Genomic DNA, 15,901 nt, shown 5'->3' with positions numbered 1-15,901 from the left:
AGTAGTGTTGGTGAAGGCAGGCCCTTGGCTACCTAGCTGATGCTAAGCTGGGATGTGTCTGAGTTTCACAGAAGCAAAGACCTTCAGTCTCATTGGTACCAAGGCCCACATCATAGCTGGCAGTAATGCAAAATATGAGGCCATCCTACTGTTGTATAAGTCTCTGCCTAGTGCTAGGGTAGTTTTAGAGCTCTGTCTACAAGCACTGACCTGGTGATTGCTCTGCTGCCTGAGGTTGGAAAATGAGCAACAGAGATAGGGACATGGCACCAAAGTTGGCAGTAAGCTGAGTCATGCCTGAGTCTCATAGTTGCAGAGAACTGCAGAGTCTCAGAACGGTATGTGCTGCCTCAAGCCCACTCCAAGGTAGGACCTGATTTGGGCCAAAACTTGACTCTGTCCTATTTGAATACAGGTCTCTGCCTGATGCTAGGGCCAGTCTGGAGGCTCTGTGATCTCTAGCCTATGTACAGGGCCTTCGGGTTTTTCCAGGTGCTGAATCTCACTGTGATGGACCCTAGTGGTAAGCCTAAGATAAAGCCTTATGTTAGTTAGTTTTTGTACCCTGCTCCCCAGCAGGTGGAGTCTTGTTCTCTACTCTGCACCCTAAATTGGAGGAAGGGTGGTAGAAGCAGTCAGGCACCTAGCCTAAATGCAGTTTCAGCACCATCAGTATTGGTCTAGTGATAGGGGATCATGGAGCTTTCTCCAGCACTGAATTTCACCATGACCCACCTAATACTAGGTGTAAAGTTTACGGTCTGGACTTAATTTCTCTCCCTCACCCAAACAGAAAGAAATCTCTCCATGCTGGCCTACTTGGAGCTGGGGGAGTGGTACCACAAGCAACCCTTACCGGCCTTTCTCTTCTTCATTTGTCCTAATAGAAGCAGGCACTATGGTTTCTCTTCTGATTTCTTTAGTTCTTTGTAAGGAAAGATCACCCAAGAATCTTATCTACCATGAGTGTTTTTAGCCAAAGGAAAGCACATTACTTTAAAGTTGATAGTAACCTTGGGAAAAATTCAGCCAGTGGTGAAAGTAACATAATTTCAATACCAGGTATTTCTCCTTCTCAAGGCTTACCTGAATCACCTCCCCTAATTGTGTGCTCATTTATACAAACTGATCCCTTACTGGTGTTTCTTGAATAATCAGAAAATAAATCAGGACTTAGTCCTTACTTGGATATTCACTATGCACAATGGAGGAGTGCAGGCTCTCAGAAGTCTCAGTAGTAAAGGAACTTAAATAACTTAGTTTGACATTACTTTCACTGGACCTTTTTGAGTATAGAATGCTTTTTTATAGTAACATTTATTAGTAGGCTTTGAAACTAGTGTATTTTTGCTGGGACAAGGAACAGAAAATGAAGTTCTATACTCCATCAAGATGAGTTAAGTTATAATGACCTTATGTACCAGGTTGCACATGAAAGGTTTTGTTTACATTGACAGTCTACACCTTGCCAATTTATATATAGGGTTTGAAATGAACCCAAGGTAGTATAAAAGAAGAACAAGGACCTCTACTTTTACCACCTTTCTTCCTGGGAGAGGGTTGGATGGAGTACTATACAATGTCATTCTATCTGTTAAGCATTTTTGGAGTGTAAAACCAACATCAGCTACCATTTTGCTCTACTTGAGATTTCATATTTGAGGGAGAAGAGATTTAGGTTGTTGATTTTGTGCAAATAAATGAAAACTATTCAAATGAAAACAGAGGTTACATATGTGAAGGGATCAGCCATTATCAATTGTGTTTGGCAGAGTCACATAGGCAGGAAAGTGGGAAGGTTCCAAATTTAAAGCATTTGTGTAATATGAATACCATTGGACTGGTAAAATATTTATATAAACATGGTCTTAAGGGAAAACTTCAAGTAATCCTGTGTTTGGAGGTAGTTGTTGGACAAGTTGGAAACTGCTAGATAGAAGTAGGGCTTCTGACTTTCCGGGGTTGGTCCCAAATTAGAAAGGTGGTGATCACTAACTTAGTACTGACATTCCAAGCCAAGTGAAGCAGACATTCTAAATCAGAGTTCTATTGCAGATTATCTGGCCATTGTTTGTATATCCAGTCCTCAGCTTACAATATGTATTTGGATGCTTTAAAAATACCCATCTCATTAAGCCTGTTGACCCTTGGAAACTTCCATTATGGCTGCTTTGGGCTACTTCTGGCAGTAATTATGCATTCTATTTGTATGCAAATGTTCACAAAGAATAAAAGACACACATTTTTCTCCATGGCTATGTGATCTGGTAGATGTTTTGCTTTTCTATTTCATGGCATCTATTTACTGCTGCTGCACTTACTGGCAAGTTTGCAAGGACTTTTTTGTGAAATTGAAAACATAGCAAACCAAACAAGATCTGTTGACATTGCCACTTTGGAGGGAGCTGCTTATCTCTCTGCATGTCAATGATCTGTTTTGCTTTGTTTTCTCCCTTTATTTTCTTAGATATTTATGAAGACCTTTGAATTTGTTTACTTAAGGATAGTAATAAATGTCTAAACTGCCAAACCACAAATCTGGTATGAAGAGACAGCTGAGTTTCTACATTTCAAAGAAGAGGCAACATTGCTCCCATTCACAGAACAAAAATGGCTTGGAAATTGGGACAGGCTAACTAGGTTATTTTAATGTGCTTAAGAGATTTAGGTTTAATAATTATTTAACCTTTTATTTTTTTTTCTGGTTACAGTTGAAATGAATAGTCAAGTTGACAATGTAAATGACCCAACAGAAAATCAGCAAGAAGATTACCAATAGGTAAGATGTCCCTGTCATGGGATTTGCAATTGATTAACCAGTCATAAGGAATTGTTTACGATGAATATACTGGATTTCTCTTGGTTTTGCCAAGTCCCATAACATGAGTTGGGCTAAACTTTTAAAAGCCTTAAACCAAACAACAGTGTAAGGAGGAAGTATAATCTCCTAGAAGCTTGCCTTCTTTACAAATACGCCACAACATATTTAATTCGCAAAGTATCTTGGTTTTCTGTGCTTCAACAAAAAGAACCAATTTTTTCCATCCATCTTACCCCTTCAACTCCTGGAGTGAACAAATTATTTCAGCAACCCCAAGATGATTCTGAAGCAGTGCTTTTCTAGGAGCTACCTGCTATGTTGTTTGGTTTATCTGTTTTTAAGCATAGCACTAAATCTTGGCCCCAGAGACTACACAAAGGCATAGGAGTATGTGAGGATAGAAATAATCTAGCCTTAGGCTCTGCCTTGCCACATCACTACCTGAGGACATGTGCATCTACACAAAGGTTTGTTGAGTTGAATAAGCCTGATGAAATTCACCAGAAAAGAAATCTTGACCAGGTTTAGAGGGTTTTCCGATAGACATTCTAAATCTCGACAGAGACTGAAGTGCAGCAGAATGAGTGGTATACTATCCTTCTACATCTTGAGAAGGCTGTTGAAAAGAATGAGAATAAAGTCAGACAGCCTCTCTGTCATATAACTGCCCAGTTCTTAGTGTGCAATATTTAATTGTTAAAAAAAAAAATAAAAGCCTATGGTATAATGAATTGTGGATCTTTGAGGATAAGACACAAATGTCAACAAAATTGCTCTTTCACTCTCCCAAGATGCCACATTGCGCCAGACATAATGCAGTCAGCATTATGGCAGAATAAAGTCTGAGAATGGATGGAAAAACATGTCTGTCCTATCCATAATGTTCTTAAGCTTCATATAAAAGTAAATATAATAGCAGTATAATAGCACTATAACACACAAATGACACAGGACTACTAAAACAAATTGATATATACATGGGTTTTAAAAACATTTTTACCTAATCCATGTATTTAAAATACCTGCTAAGCTATAGAAATAATATAGCTGAGGAATTTCCATTAAAAATAAAATGGGACTAAACCTGAACCATTTACATGCAAACGCTTCAGGGTTTCCTGACCTTTTTCCTTTTACTTGCCAACAAACTATAAACTTCTTGTCTAAAGGATTTTTTTTTTTTACACATTCTTATTTCCTATGTGATCAATATCCATATAAAGTACCAGGATAAATCTATTTTCCTTAGTTAATGCCAAATGATATCTTCCTTGACCACAAACTTGTATATTAACCCAAATAAATAAGTTGTCAAAAAAAGTGATGTGCACAAGGTCATTTGGCTATTGCATAGAAGTATAAATACCCCCAATTCATTGATGATATCATACAACAAGTTTCTGAACACAGTAGTAATGGAAGGCATTCTTTCTTACCTGCTTTTGAATACTTCAAATATTGTTTACAATAAGCATGCTTTTACTTTTATGTGTTCACACACCTGAAAATTTGTAAGTATGAAAGGTTCATTTTGGCTCATAGTTTCAGTTTGTGGTCAGCTAGTTCCATTGCTTTTGGGCCTGTAGAGAGGCCCAATATCATGGTGGGAAAAGTGTAGTAGGTAAATTGCTCATCTAATGGGGCCAAGGTTCCAAGAATACCATTAAGGGGACACCCCTAATGGCCTAACTTCCTTATACTGGCCCCACCTTCCAACATTGCCATCAGCTAGAGGCCTGACTTTCAACATATGAGACATTGGACAACATGTAAAGATACAAACCATAACAAACCATTTAAGAAAACTGTTGGTTTCTTATAAAGGCACTCTATGACCCCAAAATTCCATTCTCAAGTATTTGAAAGAGGCTAGGTACAGTGGCTCATGCCAGTAACTAGCTACTTAGAAGGCAGAGATCAGGAGGATTGTGATTCAAACCAAACCTTGGCAAATAGTTTGTGAGACTCTATCTCAAAAACAGAGTTGCTCAAGTAGTAGAGCACCTGCTCAGCAAGCATGAGGCCCTGAGTTCAAACCCCAGTACTGCTAAAGAAAAAGTATTTGAGAGAAATGAAAACATATCATCAAAGTTCTTGAATAAGAATATTTATAATAGTAGGGAATTTAAAAATAGCTAAATAGACGTGTCCAGCCTTCTCTACAAAGGAAAACCAAAGTTATAGATGGATAGCTGCATTTTGTTTTGAGGTGACACTGGAGATCAGCATAGGAAGAAAAGCAAAACAACCAGGGAATGAGGTTCTCCCTTTTGCAGGGGAAGGGTGAAAGACAGTCCCAGAAAGCTATCAGCACAGATGCTGACAATCCAAGATACTGGAGAATTTCACAGACTTGCTGCCCTTGGAGACAAGTAACCTAAAATCATAACAGTAGCCTTACTTTGGAAATGGATATCATATCATCTCCCAGCAAACACTCAAGTAGCATAGGTAAGAGCCATCTTGAGAAGGGACATATTATCAAAAATACAAAGAAAGAATTTTAAAAGCTGCAAGAAAAAATGCCAAGTCACATTTAAGCAAATTCACTACCAGCCAGCAGGGAATAAAATACTATATTCCAAGTCCTGAAAGAAAATAACTGCCAATCATGATTATCATACCCAGCAAGGTCATCCTAAATAAATGAAGAAGTTAAAATAAGACCTTCTAATATAGGAAAAAACTGCAAGAATTCATGAGCACCAAACCAGCCTTATTTTTAAAAAATGCTTAAAGGAGTTCTACATTCATCAGTAAAAGAAATGTAACTACTATCCTAATGGAATGGAAAAGTGTATACACTACTAGAAGAGTAGATACATTAATAGCATAAGACATGAAACCACAAAGATAGAGGAAGAACAAAGAATATTCAAAACAACTAGAAGAAAATGAGTAAAATGATAGCTTTCTTGAATATAAATGGATTAAATTCTATAATTCAAAGACAACAAATGGGTCAGGTATAGTAGTGTGCGCCTATAATTCCAGCACACAGGAAGATTATGAGTTGGATGCCATTCTGTGTTATAAAACAGGTCACTAATGAAGAGAGATAAATGAAAAAAAAGGTGAACATGGTGGATATACTTTCTATACAAGTATAAATATGGTACACTCAAAACCTGTTGAAATCACCATAAGAAGAGTACTAAGGTAGAAAGGAGAATAAAGGAGGGATGAACCAATTTGGGAGATATATATATGGAAAGGTCATAATGAAATTCCCTGTCTAACCATCATAAACAAAAATTTCCTTTAAAAAATGGACAAGAAGGTAAAACAAGTTATGTCCAGTGGCTGATACCAGTTGGAGGAGGAAGGGAATAAGGAGGGTGAATATGGTGGAAGCATTACGTATTTATGTATGAAAATGGAACAGTGAGAACTATTGAAACTCTTCTAAGAAAGGAAGATAAAGGAGAAAGATGGAAGGGGTGAATCTAAGATATACTTGTAAGCACTTTTAAAAATGTCACAATGTACCCCTAGTACAACTATAATATGCTAATAAAAAATTTTTAAAGAAGAAGCAAGACCCAACAATAAACTGCCTACCAGAAACTCAATTCATCAGGAAAGACAACATCCAAGACTGAAAGTGACAGGACAAAAAATGATATTCCAGGCAAATGGAAACCTAAAGCAAGAATGAGCAATGATACCTTAATAGACATTAAGACAAACTGTAAAAAGAGACAAAGACAGTAATTATGTAATCTACAATTTTAAATATAAAAGAAGAGATAAGATCCAATACAGCAATATCAGGAGATTTAAAACTCTGATGTTTCTTTAGCATAGACCAAACTTGACTTGACACACAACATTCCATCCAACTGCTATAGAACAGACACTCATTCATCAGTGCATGGATCTTAAGACTATATTAAACCATGAAACATTTGTCTTAACAAATTCAAACAATTGATCACAATGAAAATGAAGTCAACAGCAAAAGAATTTTTGTGAATTATATGAATACATGGAGATCATACACCACTTTTGAATGAACAGTGGGTCATTGAAGAAGTCAGAAAGGAAATTAAAAATTTTCTTGAAACAAATGGAAACACAGCACACCCAAACCTATGAGTGCTGAAAAATAAAAGCACTAGAAGCAAAGTTCAATGCCTATGTTAAAAAAAAATTTGAGCACATGATAAAAGCGAGAGCACACAAGGGAGGGGTGAGGATAGGTAAGACACCTAAAAAATTAGCTAGCATTTGTTGCCTTTAACATAGAGAAACTAAAGCAGATACCTTAAAAGCAACTGAGGCGAATAGGAAAAGGGGACCAGGAACTAGAGAAAAGGTTAGATCAAAAAGAATTAACCTAGAAGGTAACATACACACACAGGAAATTAATGTGAGTCAACTCCCTGTATAGCTATCCTTATCTCAACCAGCAAAAACACTTGTTCCTTCCTATTATTGCTTATACTCTCTCTTCAACAAAATTAGAGATAAGAGCAAAATAGTTTCTGCTGGGTATCGAGGGGGGTGGGGGCAGGGGGGAGAAATGGCCCAAGCCTTGTATGCACATATGAATAATAAAACAATAAAAAATAATCTAAAAAAAATTTCATATCAACCTAACAATTCATCTGAAGGACTTAGAAAATCAAGAACAAATTAAACCCAATAGTGGTAGAAAGACCAGAACAGAAACAAGTGAAAGATTTAAAAAAGATTTTTTAAAAATAACCTTTAGCAAGACTGTAAAAAAGAAAAGACCCAAATTAATAAAACAGGATGAAAAAGGAGACATTAAAACAGATAATGGAAATTCAAAGGATTATATTGAAAAATTACATACTAACAAATTAGAAAACTTAGTTAAATTTCAGAACACATGACTTTAAAAAATTGAACTGTGAGACTGAAGCAGTAATAGTATCCAAACAATAGAAAGCTCAGGGCCAGCTAGCTTCCCTGCTAAATTTTACCAACCTTTTATGAAAGAGAAAATGCCAGTATTTCTTAAATTCCATAAAATTGAAAATCAGACGAGGACACAATAACAAAAAGACTATAGACCAATATCTATGAAGAACATAGATACAAATATTCCAAACAAAATACTAGCAAGTTGAATTCAGCATAGTATCAAAAAGATCGTTCAACATAATCAAGTTGGTTTTATTCCAGGAATGCAAAGATGGTTCAACAAATGTAAATCAAGACAATGAAAGGAAAATTCATAATCACTTCTACAAAGAGAACTTCATGATCAAAATCTCTGAAAAAATATGCATAAAAGAATCAACCTAAACATAAACATACATAGAAAATCCTAGACTTCATCAAAATGATAAACTGATAAATGAATTCAGTAAAGTAGCAGGATACAAACTCAACATACAAAACCCAGAAGCTTTTCTATACACTAATGATGCATTTGCTAAGAAATCCTCAAAACAATTCTATTAAAAATAGCTACAAAAAAATAAGATATTAGGAATAAACTTAACCAAGGAAGCGAAAAATGTCTACAAAAAAAATTACAAAACTATGATGAAAAATTGAAGACACAAAAAAATGTGAAGACCTCTCATACTCATGTATTGGAAGAATTAACATGACTTTGGGAATGTTAACAATTTTAACAATCTACAGATTCAATACAATACCCACAAAAGTACCAGTCACAGGGCTGGAAGTGTAGCTCAATGGTAGATCACTTGTGTGGCAGGTCTAAGTCCTTGAATTTAATTCCTCGCACTACACAGAAATAGCAAAAATGCAATCCTAGAATTCATATAGAAGTACAAAAGACTCCAAATAACCAACATAATCTTGATTAGAAAGAACACAGCTGAAACCAGATATCAAAATACCTGAGTTCAAGACATAATAGTAAGCCACAGGAACTCAAACTGCATAGTATATGTAAAACCACACACACAGACCAATGGAACAAGGTAGAGATTACAAATTCTTATCTAAATCACCAAAAAATACACTGGAGCCAGGATAGTCTCCTATAAATGGTGTTGTAAAAACTCAATGTCCACATACAGAAGATTGAAACTGGACCCCTCTCTCACCCTGTGCAAAAATCACTCAGAATTATTAAGTGACCTTAATGTTACCTGAAACTGAATAAAAAGAAACATAGTGGAACACTTCAAGTTATTGGTATAGACCATAGTGTTCTGAATAGGAACCTCAAAAGCACAGGAAAGAAAAGAAGAACTTGACAAGTGGGATTACCTCAAACTAAAAAGTTTCTGCACAGCAAAGGAACAAAAGTTAAGAGACAACCTACAGAAATGGAGAAAATATTTACTAGGGGACTAATATCCAGAATATATAAATAACTTAATAGAAAAAAAAGTAAATAATCTGAATAGACACTTCTAAAAATAAATAAGAATGCTCAACATACATATGTTATATACATATAATAAATGCTCATAAGGCAAGAGAAAGAAATACAAGGGGTAAAAATAGGGAAGATGTCAAATTCTCCTTATTTCCAGATAATATACTCCACTTAAAAGACCTAAAGAGACCACCAAAAGTTCTTAGATCTGATAAACTTTCAGCAAAGTAGCAGGGTACACCAATAGCAAAACATGCTGAGAAAGAAATTAGGGAAACAGTCCCATTCACAATAGGCTCAAAAAAAAAAAAATAGGAATATACCTAACCAAGAAGGTGAAGGACCTCTGCAATAAAAACTTCAGGACTCTGAAGAAAGAAATTGAAGACAAGAGGAGATGGAAAGACCTCCCATGCTCATGAATTGGCAAAATCAATATTGTAAAAATGTCTACAATCATGAAATTCATCTACAGGTTCAATGTAATTCCCATCCAAATGCCAATATTTTTTACAAAATAGAAAAATCCTAAAATTAACATAGAAGCACAAAACACCCTTAGCAAAACCAAATTAATTAATTAACTAATAGAGGCATCATAATTCCTGACTTCAATTATACTACAGAGCCATAGTAACAAAAACAACATGGTACTGGCATGAAAAACTAGAAATAAGCCTACACAAATACAGCCATCTGATTTTTAAAAGGGAGTCAAAAACACACATTAGAGAAAAGACAGCTGCTTCAACAAATGGGAAAACTGGGTGGACAGAAGACTAAAACTAGACCCTTATCACACCCTATATTAAAATGGATCAAAGATTTAATGTAAGTCCTGAAACTTTGAAACACTGTAAGTTATAGGTATAGGCAACAACTTTCTGAATAGGATGCTGATAGCTCAAGAATTGACAAATGGGTATGCATCAAATCAAGTTTCTGTATAGCAAAGGAAACAGAATGAAGGGACAGTCTACAGAATGGGAGAAAATCTTTTTGAGGAATTAATAGGCAAATGAATGAGAAGTTCTCCAAAGTACAAATATTCAAAAATACATGAAGACTTGCAAGTTAATATGACATCGGATTCCATTCACATCAGTCAGAATGGCAAGCAAGAAAACAACAAATGCAACTTGAGGATGTGAGGGGGAAAAAGGAATTCTTATACAACTGTTGATGGGAATGCAAATTAGTACTGCCACTATGGAAATCAAAATGGAGTTTCTTCAAAAACCTAAAAATTGAACTACCGTATGGTCCTGTTATACCACTCTTGGGCACATATCCAAAGGTATGTAAGTCAGCATATAATAGGGATAACTTCCCACCCATGCTTATTGCAGCAGTATTCACAATAGCCAAAGTGTAGAATCAACCTAGGTGCCCATGAACAAATGAATAAAGAAAATGTGGTATATATACAAATTGGAGTACTGAGTCATAAAGAATAGAATTTTTGCAGGAAAATGAGTGGAATTGAAATCATGTAAGCAAAATAAACCAGGCTCAGAAAGACAAATATTGCATGTTATCTCTCATATACACAATCTTGACCTTAAAAAAAAAATTATGGAATCAGCATCAGTAGGGAAGGAGAAAGGAGAGAGTTTTGGAGGATGAATATGACTGAAGAACATTATATATATGTATTAAAATAACATAATGACACCACTTAAAACTGTAGACCCAGCCTGGTGGTACATGCCTGTATTCCCAGATACATGGGAGGACAAGAATTGCAGTTGAGGCTAGCATAGTCAAAAAAAGTTAGTAAGAACTTATATTTAAAAAAATATGGTGGACATGATGGTGGGATTACACCTGTAATCCCAGCTAAGTGATAGATGGAGGACAACCTCAGGCAAAAGCATGAGGCCCTATCTGAAAATAAAGCAAAAAGGGCTGGAAATGTGGCTCAAGTGGAGGAGTGCATTCCCAGTGCTGCAAGGCCTCCCCTCCCCAAAACAACCCAACAAACAAAACCTATTTTAAAAGCAGGGGGAGGAGGATTTAAAGAAGAGTTAACAGAGGGTATGAATTTGGTCAAAATACAATATGTATAGAAACCAATATTCAGTTTAAAAAATGCTGGTGAAGATGTGGAGAAAAAGCAACTCTTACACAGTGTTGGTGGGAATGTAAATTAGGAAAGCCAATATGGAGAACAGCATAAAGGTGTTTAAAACACTAAAGATAGAACTGCCATATGAACCACCTGTCCTTGTCTTGAGTATGGCTCCAAAGAACATAAAATCAGCATACCAAATTGTTTTCCATGAAAAGGTGAATAAATTAAATGCAATGTATATACACAATGGAGGCGTATTCAGCCATAAAGAGAATGAAATCCTGACATTTGCTGCAAAATAGATGGAACTGAGGGCATTATGTGTTCTCTTTCAGTTTCTGGCTTATTTCACTTATGTGGGAACTAGTGATCACTAGGTACTAGGAAGAATATAGGTGGGGTGCAAGAAGGATGGCTGAATATGACCAATGCACATTGTATACATAAATGGAAATGTCACACTGAATCCCAATATGTACAAGTAGTGTGTAAATAAATTATAAAACAATTCATAGTATTCACCAAAGTCCCAACCTTGACACAATCCAAATGTTGCACAGAGGGTGAATAATGTGCGATATCTAATACCACACAGTGCTCATCAGCAATAAAAAGGAACAGATTAAGGTTTAAAAGCAGCAACATGAATGAATCTTAGAAACCTTATGCTGAGTGAAAGGAACCAGGAACAACAGAGAAACTTGTGTGATTTTGTTTGTAGGGAATTCTATATCAGAAAACACTAAATCTATGGAAATAGAAGTCAGCAATTATTTCCACCTGGAAAGGAAACTTCTGGAGTAAAGGGAGTGTTTGATATCTTGATAGTGGTGTGAATTAAATGTAAGCATTTAAAAACAAACAGCTGTATACTTATGATCTGTGCATTTTACCTTTATTTTAAAAGTCTAAAAAGATACAGACTTTTTCAAAGCAGTGTCGTCTTAGAGTTTTCTCATGGGTAGAGAACCCGGCAGACACTTATTAAAGTCTCAAGTGGTGGTAAAAGCATGGATGACTTTTGCAACTCAGCATTGAATGAATTAGTATTTTAAATGCTGATCCCTGGCAACTAGAATGTATGAATGGGCTGCAAGAAAAAGGACACATCAAGGTTAGGGTTTTGAAAGAATATTTTGAACAGTTGAGTTAATCGTCACCATCAGCCAGAGCAGGTTGTCAATGTAGCACACATTTATTAGTAATGATTTATATGCTCTTTAAAGATTCCATGTGCCAGCAATTACAGCTCAGATATCCAAAGCTCTTTGACAGTCACATAAGATATTCCTGTCTGTTTGAGGGGTGAGAGACATTTAAATGGCTGTATTAAAAAGATATTCTTGCTAAGCCTTATCTTTAACAAATGGTTTCTCTTTGTCTTCGGCAGGGGCACAAGATGAAGCAAAGGAACAAAGAAATGAAGCTAAATGACAGTCCTCGGCATTGCAAGGCCTGGCCCTGGGGGAGCTCAGGAAGATGACAGCACATGCTGTGGAAGGGGTGGGGGTGGGAGGAAGGCAAGTCCCATGGAAAAATGGGGGATCCTTTGCTCTAATTTCTCCAACTGCATTTTGTTTATCTGTATGAAAAAAAAAAAGGTGGGGGGGGAGGCGCTGAGGGAGCTTTCCTAATTTGGTAGGAGAACCCGCATTTCAGGCTATCCTTGTCATTTCTTTTTTTCTCACACCTTTGCCCAGGGTCACTGTGGTGGCATTGTTTAACTTGACACTCACATGTATCTCCTGGCCCATCTGCTTTCTTGGCTATTTTACAAAGCTGGTTGTACAGAGAGATGATTTTTGGATTAAACTTCAGGCTAAATTGATGTAATCTACAGACAAGGGAGGAAGGAATAGAAAATAGGCATAAACCCAAGAGTCCACCTGAAAAAAAGTCTGGCTAAGGGATTAAATGAGTACCATGTGGTTGAGGATGACCGTGGAAACAGGATTTAACCCAGAACAGAGCTCAGAGGCATAAACAAGGAAGGTGGGACCTTGGCAGCCACTAGGATCTCTTCCTTCATAACCAGGGGCACATGTGTTCATCTCTGACATTGACTTTCAGCAGAGTTTACTTGGTGCATGAGGTCGTCACAGTGTGCTTCAGCATGGAGCCTTCAGTGAATTCTTTGCACATCCTTGTAAAGGATACATTTTGCTAGTTGCCATCCTTAAGAATTACTTTAAGAGGGGTCTGCTGCATTTCTAAATTCCTATTAGTTCTACTTGAAATTCCTCTGTATATATATTTCATAAAAGAATATCTATGTTTACTGGAGGTCTCACTTGAAGTTGCTTCAAGTGCTGTGGATTGCAGTGTTGGATTTCTGATATGTGTAGGGTTTGTTCATGCCCTGTCCAAGGCTGATTTGATGGCCAGTCCCCCTTACCCTCAAAACTACTGAGTATGGCTCCCTAGGGGACCATCAGTGCTAACAACTTAAGATGCCTTTGGAACAGAGGACACAAGGAATGAGGGCCAGAGGAGTCAAGGCATCACCACAAGTATGTATTCCAGAGTCAACCTAAGGCAAGATACCTGCCTCCCATAGCCTCTCTGGGTTTCAAGGCCATTCTGTTGTTTTCTGTGGAAACTGGTATCAGCTGTTGTCTCTTGTTAAATCCATCTTCCTTCTAATTTGTATTGTTTTTCTAGAGAGGGAGAAAATTAGATCAAATCGAGTACTCCTAAAATGAAAATACATCATTAGATGGAATATAATTCTCTAGTCCTGCTCTTTCCAAATTTATTACCCCTTCTGTATGACTTATGTGGTATATTGGAATAATTAGCAAATTAGACCTCTACATCTGTCATGTTTTATTATCTATTAACTTTTTTTAAAAAAAGAAAAAACTGTTCATCAACATAGCAGCAATGATATGTATCTTCTCTTATTTTAAATATCTAAGAAATGTTGCCACTCAAATACTGATACTTTGTTTCCTGCCTCAATGAAAGGCTTGACAAGCACTAGCTGCTAGGAACTTGCTTTCCATGACTTCACTGTTAGTGCTACTCAACCTCTGTTATGGTTGAAAACAGTGCACAGGAGACAAGAGGATTTTTAAAAATGGATAAAGATGAAAGAGACCTAAGAGCAGATAGGATTGGAATTACTCCTGTCTAGGCATTCTCTTTGTTTATTCACTAAAATATGGAAAAGCTTAGAGACAGGAGGAGGAAATTCTGTCTGAAAACTATAGGAAAAGAAATCTTTGTGTCCTAAGAGAATAGGGGGTAAACTATCAGCTCCATTCCTGAATTTATTTCATTTTTTTATGATTAGATTGCATTTTTGCTTTATGTTTATGTTCTAAAACAAGTAATGAAGTTAATTTCCATTTCAATAGTGAAATATTAAAAATCTAGCTATAAGACACCCCAATACAGGAAACCTTTATTTGCTGGCACTGTCATTGCACAGGCTCCACAATAGAATTGATTTGAAAAGCTGATTGACATCCAGAATCATGTGCAGGAGACTCAATTTCCAACCACACTTCAACCAGGATATGTGCAATGAAAGGTCACAGGATAGAGAGAGGAAGAACAGCCCTATAATAGTCATGTTTGCATACAGAGGATCGAAGTAGGTCTTCAACATAATAGTACTAATTAAAAAGGTACTCGCTGTAGGTGAGACAAAAGAGCTTTTCCTCTAGCTGGTAACTATTCAGATGATGGACAAGTCTTCTTTCATAAAAGCTTACAAAGAAGGCATCTGAAACACTGTCTGTGATACCGGGTCACATATTAATCACCACAACTAATTGTAAATTTTTCTATGAAACACTGAAAAGCCTCTTTGTGAATTAATATGGTTCTGCTTGATGCACTTGACTTGAAAAGACATTTCTCTGTATGTGGTGCATGTCGGCTGTGCTTTGAAAAATAACGAAGTTAGCAGAATATGTTCAATATATTTTCTTGGGGAAGAGGGTTTTTGTCATATGATTCATTAAGGATTTGCCTTACCCTAACATTTGTGATATAAAGGAAAATCAGAAAAAAGTAATTTTCTTGGTCAAGGTATGTTTTTACTTAACGCAAATAAATGTAGTCTGTTGCTTGCAAGGAAAAAAAATGTTGTCTGGTATAAACTGCTACCTAGGATAATATGTGCCTCTTCTGTTAAACCAGCCTTCAAATGCTGGACTGCTTCTAAATCTGTTTCTTTTCATCTGTGCCCTACACTAAGACACTTAAACAACTGTTGCCTTCAAACTATATTTGTTAGAGCAGAGTGCAAATAAAATTTGTTTGAGAGGATAATGTGGAATTATCTGTTTCATGACACTTGTTCTTCAGCCATAAGCAATTAATAACTCATACTATTCATTTAATGCTATTTGGTTATAAAGATTTATACCTAAATTTACTCCTGTAAGTCAACTTTAGCTTACTAATATTCTTCCTTAAGTTTTGACCAGGTTTTTCAAACTTTAAGTCATTTATATAGCCATACATCCTAAGTTTTCTTTAACTTCTAGATAAGTGCTTTAAAAACAGCTTCTGAAATACATAAGTTGTTGAGAGAAAACCAATGGTTCCATGAACATTGATCTATCCTTTGTTGTTCACCATTGAGCACTTCAATGGGCTGGTCTCAGTGTTGATCCTATGATCATGGTGACCATGCTCCTCCTCAGTCCATTCTGTTGAAAGA

At 36.4% G+C, this 15,901-nt stretch overlaps 1 protein-coding gene and 1 long non-coding RNA gene across 10 annotated transcripts in view; one reads left to right on the top strand and one right to left on the bottom strand.

The window, feature by feature from the left end:
- The window catches only part of Macrod2 (mono-ADP ribosylhydrolase 2), a 2,131,419-nt gene extending 2,117,468 nt beyond the window's left edge, over positions 1–13,951 (top strand). For all 9 annotated transcript variants that reach the window (XM_074074308.1, XM_074074312.1, XM_074074314.1 and 6 more), the window contains 2 exons: positions 2,712–2,779; positions 12,617–13,951. In XM_074074308.1, the coding sequence (XP_073930409.1) occupies positions 2,712–2,779 (68 nt within the window). In that variant the 3' untranslated portion in view covers positions 12,617–13,951. The remainder of the gene's footprint in view (positions 1–2,711; positions 2,780–12,616) is intronic.
- A 1,784-nt stretch (positions 13,952–15,735) lies between these two features.
- Positions 15,736–15,901, bottom strand: part of LOC141423360 (uncharacterized) — a 45,223-nt gene continuing 45,057 nt past the window's right edge. The window contains exon 3 of the long non-coding RNA XR_012448165.1: positions 15,736–15,890. This is a non-coding gene — a long non-coding RNA (uncharacterized lncRNA). The remainder of the gene's footprint in view (positions 15,891–15,901) is intronic.

This window comes from Castor canadensis, chromosome 5 (assembly GCF_047511655.1).
Source record: "Castor canadensis chromosome 5, mCasCan1.hap1v2, whole genome shotgun sequence".
Classification (NCBI taxonomy): domain Eukaryota; kingdom Metazoa; phylum Chordata; class Mammalia; order Rodentia; family Castoridae; genus Castor; species Castor canadensis.
Note: the sequence above shows the minus strand (reverse complement) of the source record. Positions and strands in the feature narration are given on the sequence as shown.